This window comes from Cyprinus carpio, chromosome B7, assembly GCF_018340385.1.
Source record: "Cyprinus carpio isolate SPL01 chromosome B7, ASM1834038v1, whole genome shotgun sequence".
Taxonomy (NCBI): Eukaryota; Metazoa; Chordata; class Actinopteri; order Cypriniformes; family Cyprinidae; genus Cyprinus; species Cyprinus carpio.
Genome location: NC_056603.1, coordinates 565,357 through 587,029, shown reverse-complemented (window position 1 = coordinate 587,029; position 21,673 = coordinate 565,357). Strand labels below are relative to the sequence as shown.

General features: G+C 37.6%; 2 protein-coding genes across 2 annotated transcripts; one reads left to right on the top strand and one right to left on the bottom strand.

The window, feature by feature from the left end:
• Positions 1-2,554: 2,554 nt before the first annotated feature.
• On the top strand, positions 2,555-10,419 carry LOC122137889 (protein O-GlcNAcase-like). The gene is made up of 15 exons (XM_042726892.1): positions 2,555-2,685; positions 3,254-3,384; positions 3,507-3,678; positions 4,566-4,664; positions 4,749-5,018; positions 5,274-5,360; positions 5,838-6,256; positions 6,388-6,562; positions 6,693-6,749; positions 7,290-7,375; positions 7,524-7,628; positions 7,716-7,807; positions 8,113-8,308; positions 8,428-8,584; positions 8,677-10,419. The coding sequence occupies exons 1-15, from the start codon at positions 2,559-2,561 to the stop codon at positions 8,811-8,813; spliced, it is 2,310 nt and encodes a 769-aa protein (XP_042582826.1). The 5' UTR covers positions 2,555-2,558; the 3' UTR covers positions 8,814-10,419.
• Positions 10,420-10,542: 123 nt separating this feature from the next.
• Positions 10,543-21,276, bottom strand: si:dkey-183c6.7 (urea transporter 2). Its single transcript, XM_042726893.1, has 8 exons — positions 20,930-21,276; positions 20,383-20,572; positions 19,011-19,139; positions 18,686-18,878; positions 17,190-17,337; positions 11,345-11,476; positions 11,220-11,269; positions 10,543-11,101 (listed from the first exon to the last, which is right to left on the bottom strand). Exons 1-8 carry the CDS (start codon positions 21,039-21,041, stop codon positions 10,925-10,927), a joined length of 1,131 nt encoding a protein of 376 aa, XP_042582827.1. The 5' UTR covers positions 21,042-21,276; the 3' UTR covers positions 10,543-10,924.
• Positions 21,277-21,673: the final 397 nt, after the last annotated feature.

The window sequence follows — 21,673 nt, the reverse complement described above, 5'->3', positions numbered from 1 at the left end:
CAAGTGATGTAGTGTTTAGAATTTCTGCAAATCTGTTTCAATGAACAAACAACAATCATCTACATCTTGGATGGATGGTGAGTAAATATCCAGAAAATGTTCATCTTGGGGTGATCTCTTTTGAGGCATCCCTGCTAAAAAACCACATCTTCCCAGAGGCGTTTCAGCCTGATTTAGTGCTGGTCTAGTTGGTTGACATTATGGGTTTCCAACCAAACTGAAGCTGTTTAACCTAGCAAGTCTTCCTGGAGGTGACACCAACACATCAACACTTAAAACAAGTATTTGTCTGCGGTCCTCGATTGAGTCCCTGCTCCCATTCAGTTGGAAAGCAGTTTTTCTCTCTCTCTGCTGCAGCACTAATGAAAAGGCTCACGCTTTACTCAGTGAGCTGGTGTTAAACTAGTAAGATTCGATCAGCAAACAACTAATAATTCTCCTCCCATAAGTTTGGTAAAAGCAGATTTTCTTTAAACTGAAAAGGATCTAGAATATATAGCTTGTGATTGAGATATTCTTTCCCATACCGAGACATCTTTTTAATAAAGAAAAGTGAAAGTGACGTGACTACAGCCAAGTATGGTGACCCATACTCAGAATTCGTGCTTTGCATTTAACATCCATCCAAAGTGCACACCACACAGCAGTGAACACACACACACCGCCATGCACACACACCCGGAGCATTGGGCAGCCCATTTATGTTGTGGCGCCCGGGAGCAGTTGGGGGTTCGGTGCCTTGCTCAAGGGCACCTCAGTCGTGGTATTGCCGGCCCGAGACTCGAACCCACAACCTTAGGGTTAGGAGTCAAACTCTCTAACCATTAGGTCATGACTTCCCCAGATGGTATATGTATACGTGAAATATTACTGATTTTTTATATATATTTATTAGCCTGTTCTGATTGATGTCTTGGGTGTGACCGTCCAAATCAGTAAGAATTTACATTAATGTACAATGGCTTGGGACATGACAGAATTAGAGTGTGTGGGAATCCACTCTGCACAGGAAGAAAGAAGAGAAGGCGTATCCTACCCACCCACACACAACAAGTGAAAGAGGCACTGGTCCCAAACTCAACCCATGGATGAAAAGATTAATAGTGCAGGCAAAAGAAGGGGAATGAGAACTTTTACACGCCCGAGAGTGAGAGGAGATCGATTTGTGCTGATCCAGTAGATGAAGGGAGAGAAGGAGGAGAAAAAGGAAGTGGGGGAGGAAGAGGGAGAGAAAGAGGGAATGATAGATTCTGTCTGTGCATTAGCATTTAATAAATAGGTTGGAGAGGGAGAGACCCAAAATTAGCTTTGTGTATGTATGTGTGTGTGAGTGTGCACACGCTTGCTTGAGGTTAACCTTTGGGGAGCTTCTTTAACTATTTTAGACAAGACACTAGCCTACATCTATTTAGGGCGGTAACTGCGCTTTTCTCTCCTGAGACGCACACACAAACACTCACTCTATGGTAGCAAAGATGTAATATTTCATCTATAGTAAACTCGGGTTTTTGTCTGTCTGAAATCTTGATTAAAGACGTTAATCTGGAAGAAACCCCTTCTCTGAACAGTCCATTGTACAGATCACAGTAGTCTAGACTCTAGAGTACTTGTTTTTGTTGAGTTTTTTAGAAAGTAAACTGTCCTATAACACTTTCAATTCTAGTTTATGTCCACTAGCAATGTCCAAGGTGTAGGCTAAACACCACGTGCCAGTTTGCACTCAAGTAGAATTAAAAAATATTTTTTACAATCAATTTCAGCCAAATCTACTTGATTCTACATCCATGCATAATTTCAAATATCATTGGGATGTTGGTTACCAAGTATATACTTATGATATTTTTTAAAGGGAAAAATTGCAAAATTATTTACTTCACTCATTATGTAGATTGTAAAATTTTAAATATTTTATTAAAGATTTTTGTCTTTTAAGATTTGATATTAAAGAACTTTATACTCTGGGGCATGGATGAAGCAATAAAATCTTAAAGCCTTTTTTTTCTTAAATTGGCAAAAGTAAATTATAAAAGCATGGTAAGAATTTCTCAAGATTTCTTAATGTTTTAATGTGACCTTTACATCACAAAAAGTTCCCATGGGACTTGAACAGTTCAAGTTAAATCTCTGTATTGGTAATAGTGCGCATTATGTGCAGTAATTATGATATTCATTTGATATTTATTTAGAGGCCATTGCCCTTGCCACCGAACTGATTATATTAAGAACAACACTCAAATATCGCACTGCAGTTAAACTGTTTTGTTCATAAATAGGCTGAAATTCATAGAGGGGCAGACCATTCACTTTTTTCCTCTGCAGAGGAATCGACCCTTTGCTGTTGTTAAACTCACACTCATTCCCTGCAGGAAATGCGACCCCTTATATTATTAATGATGCAAGATCAATGAATGTCTCTATTTTCTGCCTCCCTCTCTCTCTCTCTCTCTCTCTCTCTCTCTCTCTCTCTTTCTCCTTGCTGTGCCTTGTGCTCTTCTTACACAATATTCTCAAAACATGACTGAAAATCCATTTTAAATTCTGAAATGATTTGTCTCTTAATGCACCTGTTTCCTATTGTCCCTTTCAGGATGCAGATGTGGAGTTTGAACACATATCTGTATGGTCCTAAAGATGATTTGAAGCACAGGTTACTGTGGAGGGAGGTTTACTCAGCAGAGGAAGAGGGTATGTGTATTTATTTATACCCAGTATTTAGATATTTCAGATTACAGTATATAGAAGCACTGGGTTAAAGTGTTTATTTAATCTGTCTATTTCAATTTCATTTACTGAACTTTTTTTTTTTTATAGCTAAAGGCTTTCATTATTTTTCTTATTACTGGCCCAAAAATATTCATATCTAGAAAACATAATCTGAGCAATCAGAATATAAATGCTTGGTCGTTTTAGCAGAGATTGTTAAAATGTATTTCTAAGAATAAAATTCCTAAATTGCACCTAATCATATTATTATACAAACATAATGGTATTAAATTGTATTTTGCCATTATATGCCATTCAGTTATTGGTGTGAGCTGCTGCTGTGTGTTATGCTTTCATACCATACCCAAATGCCTTTTTCAGATGATTAACTATATAAAAAGACATTTTTGCCTGCATTTAGTATTACAAATAATGACTCGTGAGTATTGTTAGAAAATATTGTGATTCTAGTATGGTATTTGTGGCACCATTGTGGCCGTATCACACCTGAAAACCTCTCTCTCTCTCATCTTTCTGTCATTGTCTCCAGCTCAGTTGAAAGCTTTGGTGTGTGAGGCAGAGTCGAGGGGTTTGACATTTGTATACGCTCTTTCTCCGGGTCAGGACATCGTCTTCTCCAGCTCTTGTGACCTCACACTGCTTAAACGCAAACTCAGACAAGTAAGCAAACTCGCTTCATCTCCCTCTCATTTTCATCACGCTTTCTTGTGATCAAAGACACATTTTCTAGTTCTATTTGACTAATATGTGTTAGTTCATCAATGCCACTATTTCTCCACTAGGTGTCAGACCTGGGCTGTCAGGCTTTTGCCCTCCTATTTGATGACATTGATCACTCCATGTGCCAGTCAGATACAGAGGCCTTTTCCTCATTCGCTCACGCCCAGGTTACCGTGGCCAATGAGATCTTCCGTTTCCTGGGGGAACCACCTGTCTTCCTATTCTGTCCCACTGGTAAGCTAATACATAAATAAGTCAAGCTTAGTTCATTACAAGACAAAAATCTGTTTAATAAAGTTACACATTTACTTAATGTTACCTTAAAGGAATAGTTCAAACACAAATTAAAATTGGCTTAAGATGTATTAACCCTCAGGCTATGCAAGATCATGTACAAGAGTTTGTTTCTTCATAAGATTTGGCGAAATTAAGCATTATGTCACTTGTTCACAAATGAATCCAGAATGAGAGACCAAACAGCTGATAAAAACATCACAATAATCCACAAGAGTCCAGTTCATCAATTAATATCTAAAAAAAAAAAACAAAAAAAACATTGATTAACTTAAAACTAAAGCTTCTGGCCAAAAAAAAATACCCATAATCTGTACTAATCCCCTTGTGTCCTCTCACATCAAAATTCACCAGCATATTTGTTTAGAACAGTTCTGTACTGTTTTCGCTTGTGAGCAGTGCTTTATCTGTGCATATTTCTCTCCTGATTCAGACTAGACTCGAGAAATCAATGATTTGAAGTCAAAAATGGCTTAATGATGGATTTGTTTAATACAAACACACAGCTTTTACTTTACAAGACATTATTTGACGGACTGGAGTTTGGTAGATTACTTGTCGATTATTGTGATGCTTTTAGCAGCTGTATAGACTCTCATTCTGACGGCACCCATTCACTGCAGAGAATCCATTGGTGAGCAAGTTGAGTACTGCTATAGTGGTAAACTTCTCCAAATCTGTTTCAATGAAGAAATAAACATTTTGGTTGATCTGACACCGCTCTTTCCATCTTAACACCTCATTGTCATTCTCTGTGCCTTTTTCTTACATTGTTCTCTCCTTCTTTCCCTCAAACAGTACTGTGCTGTTATTTCTTTTCTCTCTAGAGTACTGTAGTTCTCTGTGCACTCCTAGCGTGTCAAAGTCTCCCTACCTGCTGACAGTTGGGGAGGATCTTCTCCCTGGCATCTCTGTCATCTGGACCGGTGAGAGACATTCTCAGTGTGTCAGTTTGTAACAGAAACCACACTTCTAACATTCACATATTTGGTCACATCATTCTTCTACAGGAAATAAGGTGATATCAAGGGAACTGAGTCCTGAATCACTAGCTGAGGTCCAGGCGGTGCTTCGAAGGCCACCCCTCATTTGGGACAACCTTCATGCTAATGATTATGACTCCCGACGTGTCTTCCTGGGGCCTTTTAAGGGCCGCCCCCCTGGACTCAGGGCCCATCTGAGGGGTCTGCTGCTAAATCCAAACTGTGAATTTGAAGCCAATTTCATCCCTCTGCATACCCTGGGAAGCTGGTATAAAGAAGTAAAGGAGGAGGGGAAAGGTGAGCGCAGAATGGAGGATAGAGAGGCTTAAATATTGTAGTATGGATGTAGATATGTTAAGATTATGAGATTGATTCCCAGGGCATGCAAAATCTGATAAAATGTGTATATCTTGAATGGAATGGAAGTTGTTTTGTATAAAACCATCTGCTACTGTAAATACATTAATGTTCAAACACTGAATGAACAAACATACAGTAGCACTCAGTAGGTCAAATATTCTGCCCCTTGCTGACCTAGTATAACCTCTGTAGGTGATGAAGAAGCCTATAGTGTGGATAGAGCGTTGTCATCTGCCTTGCAAGACTGGATGAAGGAGCTCAGCCTTCCACTGCAGCCTGGTACAGCATCCTGAAACTTTATTTATTTGTAAATTTGAAAAGTGATTTATGTACATTAAATATATTTACATTTTTATTTGTTATTTTATAAAATGTAATAATGACTGAAAACATTTTTATTAACATTTTATTATTTTATTAACATTTGTAGTGCTATTTATAGTAATTAGTTATATTTGTAACTAGCTTTTATTTTTTATTTAAATTTTCATTTTAGTTTAAGTTTTAGTAACGGTATGTGCGGTTGTCTTTTATTAGTTGTATTGTAATTTATTAGTTGTTTTTATTTCTTTTGAGCTTTAATTTGTTTATTTCAGTGTTAGTTTCTCTAATTTTGGTACTTAAACTTATTTTCTTTCAGCTAGTTTCAGCTAATTTTCTTGAGTTTTAATTGATTATTAACTGATTATTGTCACAAAGAATCTGTTGTAAGTGCTGACATGAATCTGATTTTTTGTTTCTGATTGTTTCTTTTAGGACGTCAACTGAGGCCAACAGACCTCAAGCCCTTAACGCTCTCTGTTAAATCAAAGTCCTCCGATAGCTCAGACAATCAACGTGGAGCCCAGCCCAAACGTCCCATAACCTCTTCCCGGAGCACAGGGGCTCTCGCTAGCGATGAAATCCCAGCAGACCCTCTTATGAGCCAGGATCTGAAAGCTGGGGAGAACCAGGTCTCCAGGAGCTTCAGCCATGAAAAGATCTCTAGAAGGGGATTGTGTTCTGGGAGGGTTCCTCTCAGCGAGGCCCAGGTCCAGTTGCTTGTAGGCCTGTACTACCTGCCTCATGAACATGGACCACCTGCTCAGAATCTGCTGCAGGACCTCACATGGCTCAAAGCCAACTGTCACTGCGTCAGTGTCAATGGCAATGGCAAGAAGGCCTCGCCACAGAAGGTGATTCACTATTAATTCACTTGTCATTTGTTTTGTTTTTAATAAAGTTGATTATATTGAGATTATAGTAACGATTCATCATGAAAGTGGTATTTGGTTGAGGTATTTGTTGTTCATTTTTGGTCTCTCAGGTAGAGGAATGGCGGGACCGTGCGGGCCGTTTCCTGGCTGCGTGTGATGATGTGGCTTTACTGCACGGTGCTGTTGTGACCAGCATCAATAGGGCTGTTCTCTACGACCTTTACCCTTACATCTGGGACTTGAGAAACACCCTGCTGGTGGCCAAGGCTTTCATCTGCTGGCTAGGTGAGAGAGACAGTAGGGATGATTTGATCTTGATGATCTTGTCTTGTCATGTAGGCCTTTTCCCCTCATGTGATAAATAAAATTGAGGAAACCATCTCCCAGCTTCTCACAAGCATATTTCCTTTCACAGAGGGGCGTATACTGAGTGAAGGTTCTCCACTAGGCTCCTGGAAGAACTGCTTCCACTGTGAGGGTCAAACATACATCCTATACACTGTAGCTTATTAATTTCTGCATATTTCGTTTTTTGGAGTCTATACTAGCTTTGTGTGAAGAAAAGAAAGAAATGCAAAAATGTTCAGAAATGTTGTGCTGTGCTGCAGCTCTCAAATATGATTCATGTTAGTTTACACTGCCTTTCAAATGACTTTTTAAAAGAATTTAAGATTTTTTTAAAGAAATTAAAAAAATACTTCTGTTTTGCAGGTGTGCATAAAATGTTATTTTATATCAAATAACTGCAGCCTTAGTGACCAATTCAAAAATAAAAATAAAAATACAGACTCCAAGCTTTTGAACAGTAGTGTATTCAAACAGTAGTATGTTCAAATATGGTTCATCAAAAATATGGTGCATCAAAAAAATTAACACATTAAAATCTGTCTTGTAACCACCTGAAATGTGACACATTTGAATGTGTTCACAGTTAAGTTATACAAAATGATTTGTGTAAACCCACTGGTTCCTGCAGTGGATTGATACTCTTGATGTGTGGAATTGTTCACAGGGTGTGGGGCTTCTTCAGGGGCGGAGCTTCATGGCGTGGAGGCGGAGCCATGGGTGTTTAAAGGAGGACTATCTGGAGAGGTGCAGGTAAGAATGATATAATTAATGATTCAGTTACATATTAGATTAGATTAGGTTAAAGGGGCAGATTGATTTGTTGCAGTTTTTCACAGTCTCCATGATCTTTTCCTGTCTTGCTCTTGTTTTGTCTGCCTCTGGTGTTGGTGTGAATCAGATGCTTCTGCCTGTGGGGACCAGCAGTGAGTTGTTCAGTCACCCTCCCCCTCTGTTCCCCACCTCTCGACTTTATAATATACGGCCATTCCAGCAAAAAGACAAGGTGACTCAAGCACACTTGGTAACCATTTGACTCAATCTCAATACACATTTCTGACTCTTCTCTTTGTATTTTTCCCCACAACTCTAGGTGGAGCTGTACCGAATGGTGCGTCAGTTGCATCAGAGGGGTAAAGGGGGCCAGGATGCTGTCATCTCCCATCCAGATTTCATTGGGGACAGGCAAGAATTGCTCTCAAGCACATCACCGCCCATATATAAAATGTTCTGACTTTTATTTATTGTTCAGTAGATGCTTCCATCTGAGCACAAACTATATCTTCTCATTGTCACTGATTCCTGAGATGAAGTGACAGTAAAAACATTTATAATGTTACAAAAAAATAAATAAATGTGACACCGAAGACTAGAATAATGGCTGCTGAACAATCACATTACATTTTACTAAAATGTAATTCCTTGATGTTTTGCAGTCATGAGGTATATGAGAAATATCAGCCTCTTTCTGGTGTGTGTTTGTGTTTCAGGTGTCTGGGTGCGTCTCTGGCCTTGTGCCCAGAGTACAGCTTGGTTCTGGAGGATGAACTGGGTGTATGTGGATGCGCTGTGGGTATTCTGGATGTCCACTCCTTTGCCAAACGATGTCAGGCCTCCTGGCTACCTGCTATGAGGGACAAATATCCTTCACGCCCCCATGGAGCGAGTGGACATACTGCAACAAAGGTAAGAGTTAAAGCTAAACACACAACCACACTTATTATGCAGTACTTTTAAAATGGTGCAATATAGTAACTTCTAATCCTGACATGGCTCAAATTGCACTTTCTCCTCCAAACCCCTAGGAGGCGCTGCTGTATTTCCATGAAGAACAGGACTATCCAGACTCCCTGCTGTATCATTTCCCATCTCAGCTCAGGCTTGAAGCTCTTCCAGAACTGGTGGATTGTAGCGTCAGTCGTAGCCTCCTTACAGCCCTGCTAACGGCCCTCAAAGCTAACGGTGAACTAACGCTGATTTTAAGCATATTTCCACACTGGCTGATATTATCATCGTTATTAGCCTTGAGTATTTCATTTCTCTTTCTTCCTCAGGTTCACAGGGTGTATTTTGCGAGGTCCAGCCTACAGATGGATTACGGATGGAATTTTTGACAAAGCTGGGATTTCTGGAAATCCTCCGTGGAGAAGCACGGCCTAGAGAAGGTGTAGTTTTGGGGAGGCTGTTATAAGCAAATATCCAAAACACACAGGATCCGGCTGAAAGAAAATCAGATTTCAAATCAACATGTTGCCATGTTGGAGGCTGGAGCTGTGGTTATAGTTGTGCTTAGAAAAATGGTTGGGGCTTAAAAAGTGCTTTGGTGAAGCATTAAGGTCTATTCCCCCCAAAAAATTAATAAAATTAAACAAAATGCATTTTGCATGCCAAAATCAAATCCAAGATCAGATGAAAAAAACATATTGTACTATGATGATCTGCAATTTTTGAAGGCTTTTTAAGCATTTGCATTTCAGAGAATAACAGAAAATTGGCATCAGACTAATTGTTATTTGTTTTGTTTGTTAATATATTTGGTTTGTGAATATTTTATTTAGAATAGTACAAGCCACAATAAAAATGTACAAACACATTTAACAAAACAACTCATGACGTTGGACAATAGGTCTGGACTTCAGAGAAACGTAGGTTTACGGTAAGTGTTTACACTGAAAGTAGTTGTGGGACTATCAGAGATTGTCTGTAGGCAGTTTTTGTGATTATTTGAACATTTCTTGACATTTAGTCACATTGGACTTGGTGTGAACAGGCCTTTAGGCTTTATGGTCAGAGCTGGGGGCTTTGTGAAAAAAACATTAGGGACAAAATGAGAACTTAATAGTGATCACTTGTTTACAGCTTCATCTTCGTTAATCAGCATTCAGTGTGCTTTCTCGCTGCACCATGCATTTGGAGCTCTTTTATTGGTTCACATAAAGTTTTGGTTCTGCTGTTGGGGATGATAAAACTTGCTGTTTTTTATTGCGAGTGTCTGTGTTGCAGCTATGGATGGATGTAGGAGCAAAAAGCACAATGTTTCTCTTTTGTATTCAGTGCTCGCACACACACACACACACACACACAAACTTCCCCTAGCCAGTCATGGTCAGGCTCACAAACAGACTCCTGAATATTGACATGAAATAGCTCCTCCAGTATGCTGAAGGGACCCTGACCTCCCAAGATTGATGAATCATGGTGCATCTCGCAGGGCTTTTTATAGTTCTTTCTTTCTATTTTTTCTCTTTTTCTCTCACACATACTCACTAATCTTCTGAGAGGCTAAATTATTGTTATCTCTAGCCTTCTCTCTTTGTCCCTTCACCCACACACACACACACACACACACACACACACTGTATGCACGTCTGTCCACACATTCAATAATATGCCTTCTGATCTTTAACCAATAGCCTTTTTTAATCGCCATGGCAATCATAAAAGAAACATAATAAATTAAATATGCTTTTTTGCACCATTGATTTGATATGGTTTGATATAATCTCACTGATTTGAGGTTATTTGCTAGTTTTTGTACATTTATGGTTAAAGACATTTGATTTTGCATGCTAACTTTACTTTTCATCCATTTTAGAGCACTTTCACTATTTCTGCAGGTTTTAATGTTGGAATTGTGATATGTACACTGAAAGGTCTCAGCTTAGATAGTGATATTTAATGTTAAATTGTTTGCATTTAATGTTTTTAAGGATTATGGTACAGTACAACTGCAGTTTTTGTAATAATGGAATAAAACGTGTTTACAGCATCATTAAAACCTTTCCTTTCTCGCAAAAGGCCTCCTTTTTGTTTATGTGTATGTATGGTCCATAAGTATTCACATTATATTCATTTCATGACCTTAGTAATTTCTGATATACACACTACAGATCAAAAGTCTGTGGTTAGTAAGTTTTTTAATGGTTTGGCTGCTTTTATTTGATAAAAAAACAAGAGTATTGTTGAATATTAATGCAATTAATATTTTTATATTTTAATGTATTAAAAATACAAATTATTCCTTTTGATGTCAGCAGAATTTTAATCCAGTACTCCAGTCTTTAATGTCACATGGTGCTTTAGGAATCATTGTAAATGCTGATTTGGTGCTTAAGAAACATTTATATTATCAATGTTGATAACAGTTAATATTTTTGTGGAAGCCATGATACATTTCTTGTAGGATTCTAAAAATACTTTAGTCACTTTTGATCCATTTAATGCACCTTTGCTGAAAAAAAAGTAGTAATGTCATGTGCTGTCACAGTTGGATATTTATATATCTATGAATTTATGTAAACACTATACATCAGTTGCATTCGTATTGGCCGCAGACCATTGCTTGTGTGAGTGCAAGTTCTGTTCTGGCGAGGTTACTTTTCCAGTAGGAATTCTGTATTCTTTGAGGTTCTTTCCTGTCAGCAACAGCACCAGAGTGCCTGTCAGAGTTGCAGCCCAACTGCTTGCTGGGAGACCCAACTGCACAGGTGAGAGGGAAACAAACAAAAACTGGCTGAATACAGAGATGAAACCCAGAGGGTGTGCTGGACAGAGAGTGCATATTTGTGTGTGTGTGTGTGTGTGTGTGTCCACTCACAACTCCTAGCAGGTTGCTCAAGGCGATGTCTGTGTAAGCTGAAAGCAAGGCTGCAGAAAGAATAAATAATTTAGTTGTAGAAAAATGAAATAACAGTACAAAGGATGTTTCTGTGCATTACTCACCATTTGCAATAGATAAGAGATGTGTTCTCCAGCTAAGTATGTAAAACACTCCTACGACCATGCAACCCAGAGCACCATTAAACCCTGAGAGGCCAGAGTACAGAAAGCTGTGCTGCACTGACATAGACAGACCTGCAGAAGGCAACAGAGAGAACTTGAGTCTACACAGTTATTGACCATGGCTTAGGGGGTCAAAGCTTTGCTTGTGTTAATGGCTGGTCCAAACTGCAGCTTATTCTGGCCAAGAACGACCCACTTTGACAGGTTTGTTATGTTTTATGTGCCATTTTCGGGCTGAAATGTTAATACAATAACAGACTGGCATATTAAAAATCATTTAGACTGAATTTGAGATGCATATGACGGCATCACATTCTCTGGGACTGCATGTAATAGGCCTACTGTATTTGAGCACCTGCCACTGAGGCGAATATGAATAGGATACCAGAAACTCTATTCAGGTATTTTGACTTCCTTACCGTGGTTGTGTTCAGAATGAAATACTAGCATACTTCTAACTGTACACTGCATAGCATTGACTGAATTGCCTACTTTATGTGAACTTGTAAGCAATGTGCAACAATAAAGTTTTCAAAATGTATTATGCTTCATTGCCTAAAGAAGGTATTATGTATCTTATATGACATACTTCGTCTTTTTGATGGGTCAGTTATTGAATTTCTTGGGTATTTTGCAAAATAATATTTGATATCTGGTGTACACAAATGTATTAAAAGGGTTTGGGTTCTTGATTGTAGTTCTGATTGTGAACTGAAGGTGGCAATGTATATTCATTACTGAATCTAGTTTCCAGTCTATAGTTGCTGCCCCCATGTTCCTGTCCAAGCCTTCAGACTTCACTCACCGCCCACCATTCCCTAGAGCTTTCTTGTGTTGTAGCACATCATCTTTCTCTCTCTCTCTTTCTCTGCATTTTCCACAGCATGAATCTATTCGATAAAACTCAGAACATGCCTCTTATGGTAACTGATATATATTTGCATGGCTGTATGTTCATATTCATGTTCATATCAACTTCTTTGCCTAATTACACCATTTATTCACTATTTGTTTTTCCTGACCATGGTACAGCTGTGCAGAACTGGTGCCTTTCTATGAATTTGATATATACTGGATCATTTTTGGGGAATACTATTAATACTATTAAATACTAACCATCCATCCATTTATCTTCAAATTTAACAAATGTAGTTTAATTTGGATCATTGATCATTTAATTGAATGGTGTTTATTGTTATAAACATGGATTTTAATAGACATATTCAGCATATAAAATATACACTATTTTACTAACAGCAGGTTTTTCATTAAATTGATCAAAAGTGACAGGAAAGACATTTATGTCATAATGTTAATGTTTAAACAAATACTGTTCATTTGAACTTATTATTCATCAAATAATCCTGAAAAAACATTATTACAGTTTCCACTAAAATATTAGGCAGCACAATAGTTTTCAACATTGATAATAATTAGAAATATTTCTTGAGCAGCAAATCAGCATATTAGAATGATTTCTGAATACAATGATAAATTACATTTTAAAATATATTCAGATAGAAAACATAATTGTAATAATATTTCACAGTATTACTGTCCTCACTGCACAAATAAATGCAGTCTTGGTGAGCATAAGAGACTTCTTTCAATAACATTAAAAATCTTACATCCCCAAACTTGTAAACAGTAGTTCATATAAAATGAATATGATAATAAAATGTGTATATTCCTTTCTTTCACCAAAGTTAATGAAACATCTATTTTTGTAAAAAAAAAAAAAAAATAATAATAATAAAAAAAAAAAAAAATGGCTTAATAAAAATGACTTTTTAAAAAATTAAAAAAAATTTAGTCACTATTTCGTACTCTGTTCATGGAAAATGGCAACTTATGAATGCAGGGAAAATGAGCTCCAGTGCGAAACATTTGAGTGCATCCCTCTGACTGCACTTTTGGGACTCTTTATGTTTCATTGTTTTATAGCAAAGGACTCCCAATAAAAGAGCTCTGAGATGAAAACCTAGCATCAACAGGGAAGCACACACCCAGAATTCGTCTTTCCCGTCTGAACAGAAAAGCAATGTCACCCAGAAGGCTCATAGCATCTGTTCACTCTATTTTTTCTCTCAGACATTTGTTTCCTTTTTATAAACTAATATTTTTTTTTGCATCACATGAATCAGTATGCATGGTTGTACATTTTCACAAAAGGAGCCTGTTGACAGGTTTACAGATTTCAAGCTGTTACAAACTGGTAAACATCCGTAGATGACATACTAATAAAACAGATTGTGTTGTGTTGAAAATTTCTATTTCTACTGTGGCGTTTCATGATAAGTGTGTCACTGAAATAGTTTGAGATTTGAAGAATAGATTTAAAAGATTCCTTCTCAAGCACACACACACACACACACACACACACACACACACAAAATCTTAATTGCAGAAGGGAATAGGGTCTTCATTTCCAATGCAAATGCTGTGAATCACAAGGCTTGCAATATTTTTTTCTGGTGTTTCCATAACTCATCTCTGATCCGGTTATATAACGCTTACAATACACTCTGCTATCTATGCAATTCTGTAAACTAAATTCAACATCTGTGACCCAGAATGGATTCATTATATTCCTAGTTTCAATATCACCATGGTTACGGGCTCCTCTTTGTGCATTCGTGTGTGCGGGATCATCAGTTGTGAACCCGTGCTAACTTCAGTGTGTTTATACTGTGAGTCATGTATAGAGGATAGCATGAACAGCCTGTCTGCTTAACACCAGATCTCATTATCAGTGGACCACACTTCATTCTGCGGGACAGGATTAGGAGTCCCCATTCAATTTAAACAACTTTTAGTTCTATTGCACTTTCTTATGACTCTTCCTACAATTAAACCAAACCTCTGAACTTAATTTGGTGTGGAGGGTCTTGAGAATTAATTGTAGACTTAATTTGTTGTGGATTAGATTTAGATTTGATGTTTTTATGTAAGGTACAAATGGAAGTGATTCATAAGCATCATATTCTTTAAAAAGGACTTAATGTTTTGGTCTAATTGTGAACGATTCATCAGGGCTATTTATTCCATTTAAACTCCTCAACTACCTGTCATACAGAAACTATTTTTCACATTTCAGTCAATGTGACTTTACTTTAAAATTCTTATGCTTATTATAAGAAAATATTATGGAAATCTAAATTTAAGCTTTATTTAGAGCCAAATTCTGGTAAGAAGGTTTACAAAATTACAAACCTCATTTAAATGAATAGAAAAATAAACAGCTAAAAAAAATGAGTTTCAGTTCATGAGGTTGACAATCAACATTACTTAGGATATCAGATCAGAAAACAGCACCTGTACAATAGCTTGATCGTAATTGGGAAGAACTCTAAAAGAACAATCTTGTAAAGAGTGTCTGTTTCTCTGTAGGCTTCTTTCTGGTAAAATACAGATGTAATTTCATACTGTAGTAAGAGAGAAAATCTACACCAGGGAGAGAGGAGTGAACCATTAATCGATTAAAAAAGAGGAGAAAGGGATGGTAAGATGAGTGCAGGGATTAGAGTGGTATTGACTGGATGGTGAGGATGTGTGTAGTGTGTGTGTGTGTGTGTGTGTGTGTGTGTGAGGGACAGTCTTCAGATAACTGGTCTTTTGCAGGTAGCAGACAGGACGCAGAATTAGAATGTAAAGTGGCAGATATCAAATTAATTGAAATGTAAATAAATTCAACAGTTCTTTTTTAATCTAGAGAGGTAAACTTTGAATGTGAGAGAGAGACATGTGGTGGTTTGTTTTTTCAAAAGTCTCTTATGCTTACTAAGGCTGCATTTATTTAATCAAAAATACAGTAAAAACAGAAATATTGTGAAATACGATTACAGTTTTAACTGGTCTCTGTTTTAATATATTTTTATTCATATATTTTATTTCAGCAGCCATTACCTCGGTCTTCAATGTCAAGTGATTCTTCAAATCATTCTAATCTGCTGCTCAAGAAACATTTCTCATTATCATAAGAGTTGCACATAGTTGTGCTGCTTAATATTTTTGGTAAGTGTGATATATATATTTTTTTATCAGATTTCTTTGATAAATAGAAAGTTAAAGAACAGCACTTATTTGAAATAGAAATTTTTAATAACATAATAAATGCCTTTTGATCAGTTTAAACTTTAAAGGTCCTGTATGTAAGATTTTGACTCTAGTAAAGCATTAAAATACCATAATACGTTTGCAGATATTTAGAAACATGCTAAGTTAACATACATGTTTATCTGAAAAACAATGCTACAGTCAGTTATTCTCTTTTGAAAATGTGTGTTCCGGGCATTAACGTCTGTCTCTGTTTTGGTTTGTGAAACCTGCCCACTGCCAGTTTACCCAATTGTATTTCGGCACCCCGGGTTGCCAATTGGTGGAAAACACTGTGTATTTCATTTCATTCATCGTCAAGTGCGCTGTTCCTGTTTGTGTGTCACTCTGGCAACCTGCATGCGGCAAGTCTGGGGTGGAGGGGCCGCGTGAAAAAAACCCTCTCCAATATTTTGCATTTGGACTGCAACCACTCTGTGTCAATCCTAAATACAGCACCTTTAAAGAATCCTTGCTAAATAAAAGTATTTCTTTCTATTAAAAAAAATACAGATCCCAGACTTTGAACAGCAGTGTATGTGCCGAGGGCCCTGATGTTCAGGTTCGTTTGTCAGTCTCATAACGTGCGGCCTGAGACTTTAGAGGCCCCAGACAGTCTGTAGCACTGGCTCCATCGGCCCCATCCATAATCCAGCAGTGCTTTCTCTCCATCTGTCTTCTACAGTTCAAACCCTCTAGCAATCTGAACCCTTTCCAAATTAAATTTAAATGTTCTGCTGACACACAGACAGGGTAAGAGACAAGGAAAAGCCAGAAAAGGGATTCTTCGTTTCTAAAATCAACCCCCTCACTACTGCGGGGAATAACAGACAGCTGTCTCACAGGCTGAGTCCATGATAAGCTCAAAAACTCTTCGCTGCTCCTTTATGGAATATTACATGAGAGCTTTGAAGTTTGTGAGTGTGAATCACACTGCAGGGGATGAAATGAAACAGTGTGTATTATGTGTGTGGGTTTTGTGCTGGGGACGAGGTATCTTACATCAGTCTCTTCTACCTACTCCTCTCACTCACACACACACACACACACACACACAGTCTACCCAACCTCTGTTGTGTCTTTGTGTCTGCGATGACTCATATGTCTCCGTACAGCTGTGTATAGAAAATATAAAGGAGAAAGAAAGACTGTCTGTATATATAAGAGAGAGAATGAGTGAAAGGGTAAAAAAACACCTTCCATGGTCTTGAGGTGGTATAAGTAACATTAAAACTGGCTAATTATCAAACGGCAGGTGCAAATCATTATCTTCTGCATAGTGGGCATTTGAGGAAATCTGTTTGCAGGCTGCTTTAGCTGAATAAATCACAGCTACACAGCCAGAATACTCAGCACAAAGCCCTAGAGAACACAAGATTTAGCCAGATGCTCCAAAAAACGAATTTACTATATATTGCTAAGTGTCTCCTTCTCAAAAGCTTTCTCATATTATATTTAAGTAAGAATTTTGAAAAGAAAATTGAAACATTTTCAGCATATAGAAACAGCATAGAGCTTTAAAATAAATGTGGATGACATTGTTCAGATAATGTGGTTTTGGATTTTTTTTTTTGCATTTTCTGAGAAATGTTTCATATTTAGATGTTTGACTTGTTTGGTTGGGGTCTTGGAGAAACTTATTTCTGCAAAACACTGTTCTGCTGATATTTGCTTTTAATGTCTGACTCACCTGCAATAGTGCTAATGCCAGAGCCCAGGAGGGCGTAGACAGCTAAGATGGGTGAGAAGAGGAAAACAGCAACCAGGATGAGCAGAGAAGGGCCTACAGTCCCACACGCAAAGATTTGCCCTACTCCCAACATCACCCCCTGCAGGAGCTGATGGGAACAGCAAACACACCTGTAGATGAGGCCTAAATACACTACATTACCAATGTCTTCATACTACATATCAATGAATATTACTGTACATTTGTTCTACCATTTTTGGATTCAATAAAATTTTAATGTTTTTGAAAGAAGCTTCTTATGCACACCAAGGCTGCATTTATTTGAATAATAAAAAAGTAAAACAAAATTTTTGATCAATAGAACGTTAAAGAACAGCATTTATTTATAATATTTTGTGACATTCTAAATGTCATTTGATCAATTTAAAGCATCCTTGCTGAATAAAAGTAGGCTATTGATTAAAAAAAATCATACTCTGCCCAAGTTTTTGAACGCTATGTATCTTTTTATTATTTATATTAGCTTATCTTAAAAACTCTATAAAATATTCTTTCCTGCTTTGATATATTTCCTACTGAAACAGGAAACCAACGACATATCCATTGTTATAGACATTATTTTAATTATCCTAAATTATGTTAAAAGATTGTTTTGTCAGCTTTTACAAGCATATAGATCAAAATCTTGCACATTTACTGATATTATACACACGTTATTCCTGTCACAATGTTGTGCATGAATCATTTGCTGACTCAAGCTAGATATAATATGAACTAATTTTAAAAGCCAATTTTAATGGGCTTTTATCTCGGCTTCTTTCACATTAAATATTTATGACAGCGAGAGATAAAAACAGATACAAAATAAATATAAAAATTCTTCTTCATTATTTCTGTCAGCCCTGTGCACCCATCATTACCGGATCAAGCTGTTTCCATGGAGACGTGGTAAAAGCACAGATACTATTTAGTGCAAAAATATATAGGCTATAAACAGCCCATAATAGTCAGCTGCAGTAGTGTGTCAAAGAAGGCAGATCAGCCCAATGCACCTTAATGTCATTCAACAGACCAGAGTAATGCAATAAATACGATCATCATCATGACATAAAACATCTAAACACACACACACACACACACACACACACACACACACACACACACACACACACACACACACACACACACACACACACACATATCAGGAGAGATGTGAAATGGAAGAAAGATGAAGATATATGGAGGAAGAAATAGACCACTGTGTGTACAGATAAAGGAGTTCAAAGAGGCAAAACAGGAAGATGGCAAATAAAAAGACAGAGCTATGAGGTATGGACAATATGGCATGGGAATGAGAGGCACAGCGAGATGGACAATATAATAAAATCTAATCAATAAGATGACAGGAAAGATATTTTAAGAGCATGAATGGCAAATAATTTGGGTTGCCTTTTTATATCACCATTTGTTGCTGCAATTCTGTTTCATCCACTCACCTGTGGAACATGGAGTTGAGTGTGGTTGGTGCTCTCTGGCGCCCCTGGTGGCTGGGCAGGATGGTTTGGAAAAAAGGGGTTAGAAGTGCCAGTACAGACCAGATACAGCAGGAGGACTGTGTTAAAGGGGAAGACGCTCACTGGTAAATCCCAGCGATCCAGAACTGGAGCCAAACTGCTGGAAAGAAAAGTCCTGAGACAGGAAAGAAAAGGGTTGTTTGGGTTTGGAATGGTGAGCAAATATTTGTGTTTCGTCTTGTGAATGCAACAAAAGAGAACAGAATAATGTGTTTCGTATCGGTGAATTTGCTTGTGTGTATCTTACGTTGCAGCTCCACCGAGACACACAGGCAGCAGAAGCCACAAGTACCAGTCTCCAGCAGAGCTGAACACTCCCATCAGCAGAGCCACCAGCATCCCATTAAAACCATACAGGCCACTGGATACCTCCTCACTGCAGGTAAGGAACACATGTCAGATTGGAATCAGCATGTACTTCTCTTCTAGCCATGTCTGTTATGTGCTTAGATAAGTTGTGTTTTTCAAACAGACCAGGGGAATTCTTAGATGCAGATACAGCTATGTTTGTTTTCTGTGTGCATGACAGTGTTTTCTTTGTGTGTGTGTGTGTGTGTGTGTGTGGGTGTGTATGCAATGTGATTAAATGGAGAACATATGAGATTTATGCATGACCATTGTAATCCAACATCCTGAAAAATTATTCTTGCATGAAAGACAGTCTTACAGTCTGGTTCTATTCAGTAAATTAACAACATACAGTGTGGCCATCTTCTCTAATTCCTGGACAAATAACTCTTATGGGGCGGTTCTTTTTATCAGTAACAAATAGTGCAACGAATGCTGTCCAATTCCTTATGAGGCTCTATCAGTAATAAACAGCTGAATCAATGATGTCCGATTTTTACATAAATGACTCTGTGACTTCTATCTAGTGAATCAATAACATACAGCGCTCTGTACTCTGATTCCTGAATGAATTCCTCTTATTTATTTGTAGCTTGTCATGAACAAAGAGAATGAAAAAGGCTTTTATGAGCCGGTTATGTTTATTGAGAACAGTAATAATTTACTGTGTATTCTGATTCCAAAAGGGATGACTCTTATGAGCCAGTTCATTTTTGTGTAGGAATAGCAAACAGCACAACCACTGAATTCCAATTCTCACAGGAATGACACTTACGAGCCAGTTCCTTTTAGTGAATAAAAAATGCACAGCACAGTCAGTGGAGTCTGATAGAAATGTAAAGGAATGACTTATTTTTAGAGAATCAACAACATTTAAAATCGTGATTAAAATGTGAACCCTGACTTTTATTGCTTTAGAGCTGTATTCTATTTGTTCTTTGTTTGTTATATCTGGTTTGTTAACATCATCTCATCATCACTTGACAACAGACTGTTTTCACACAATTGTTTGTCTAGGCCACAGCTGTAAAATCAGTTTGTGCCTCTGAGAATTGTTTTTGTAGGTTTGCACCTGTTTATTCTTGTAATTGCTTTTGTTTTTGCATTCTGTTGTACATAATATACATAACGATACATTTTTTGTTTGTTTTTGCTATAAGCATTAACATATAAGCATTTTAGTTTATGCTTGGATGCCTGAGTATACTTTTATTTGTGCATTTGTGCATGCATATGTAATTTTGTGCATGTGTGGGGGTGAAAGTCCTCACCAGTCCTGTCCCAGGATTATAGCTGTGAAGGTGGAGGCCAAAAGGCCGAGCATCCCCAGCAGAGCCTGCCAGGGGCTCTCCAGCAGCAGCGCTGCCAAAATCAGAGCTCCACTCAGGGGGTTGTTTAGTAGAATCACACGTGAGATCCCACGCAAACACCCCTCAACCAGCTGCAGTGGGAAGAATTTATCTGGGAGAGAATAGAGAATTCACTAAAAATTAATTTTCTGTCATCATTTATTGGTGTTTCAAAACCTATATAATTTTGTTTCTTCTGCAGAATACAAAAGATGGTTAGCAGAATATGTTAATAGCCGGTATTGATGCTCTCTTCACAAAAGAATGTGAATGGTAACAGTGCTGGGTAGTAACCAATTCCATGTAATCGGGATCACGTAATTAGAGTATTACATTTTACAATGTTCATAATCAGATTACAGTTACATATTTATGGATTACATGATTACATATTATTCACACAGTGGTAGTATATTATTCATCATTTATTGACTTGAATGTTCTGTACTGTAGTGTAGTGGTCTCTTACCCTGCATGTGGGTATGTAATTGTTGCATTTCTCCGGTGCAGTACAGCAGGGCACTGACGAAACACTGTTTTAGGCCTCCGGGCCGCTGTGGTGTGTTTTTTCCAAAATCCATCCAAATTCCAAAACCATGCGGCCGCTAGAGAATTTCAGTCTGAACTCTGACTAATCCAGACTTCCACTTTCCTACACTGTCCTCTCCCCTTTTTTCTCACCCTCTCCCCAGTCTGTTTCTTTCAGACATCCTGCGTTCTGTACTCTCTCACTTCTCTTGTTCTCTCTTCACATGTGAAGGTTAATATTATATCTTATTTAACTACATGTATTGTAACACATTATCTAGACAGAGATGGACAAAGTTCAGTTGTATCTTCTGTATTTCTCTGAATCATCCATGTTTCTGTTACCCTTTGTGTTTAGTGCATTTGTTATAAGATTTGGTCTGTATTGCAAGCAATTACAGCATGAAACAAGATATTGGTTTTTCTGCATTCATTTTAAACACCCATCACTTAAACTCAAAACAAAATAAACTCCTAAACTCTATTTAAATCAAATTCCCCATAAAGACCCCTAAAATAAAGATGCAAAAACTAATGATGCAATACACAGCCCAGCGTCTCTTTAAAAATGAATAGACATTAAAAAGTAAAAGAACTAAACAGAACTTCATTCATGTGTTTGTATTCAGTGCCGAGAGTATCATTTGTGAACCCAGACTGCACCTGCAGTTGCATTATGTAATCA

What these genes read in the sequence shown, in the direction of transcription:
- LOC122137889 (XM_042726892.1), top strand. Translation starts at nt 2,559, where the DNA reads ATGCACCTGTTTCCTATTGTCCCTTTCAGGATGCAGATGTGGAGTTTG. An exon ending in CTTCCTATTCTGTCCCACTG is followed by an intron (nt 3,679 to 4,565) that starts GTAAGCTAATAC and finishes TTTTCTCTCTAG; the next exon opens with AGTACTGTAGTTCTCTGTGC. An exon ending in CATTCCAGCAAAAAGACAAG is followed by an intron (nt 7,629 to 7,715) that starts GTGACTCAAGCA and finishes CCACAACTCTAG; the next exon opens with GTGGAGCTGTACCGAATGGT.
- si:dkey-183c6.7 (XM_042726893.1), bottom strand. Translation starts at nt 21,041, where the DNA reads ATGGATTTTGGAAAAAACACACCACAGCGGCCCGGAGGCCTAAAACAG. An exon ending in ATTACATACCCACATGCAGG is followed by an intron (nt 20,573 to 20,929) that starts GTAAGAGACCAC and finishes ATTCTCTCCCAG; the next exon opens with ATAAATTCTTCCCACTGCAG. An exon ending in TGAGCAACCTGCTAGGAGTT is followed by an intron (nt 11,102 to 11,219) that starts GTGAGTGGACAC and finishes TCACCTGTGCAG; the next exon opens with TTGGGTCTCCCAGCAAGCAG.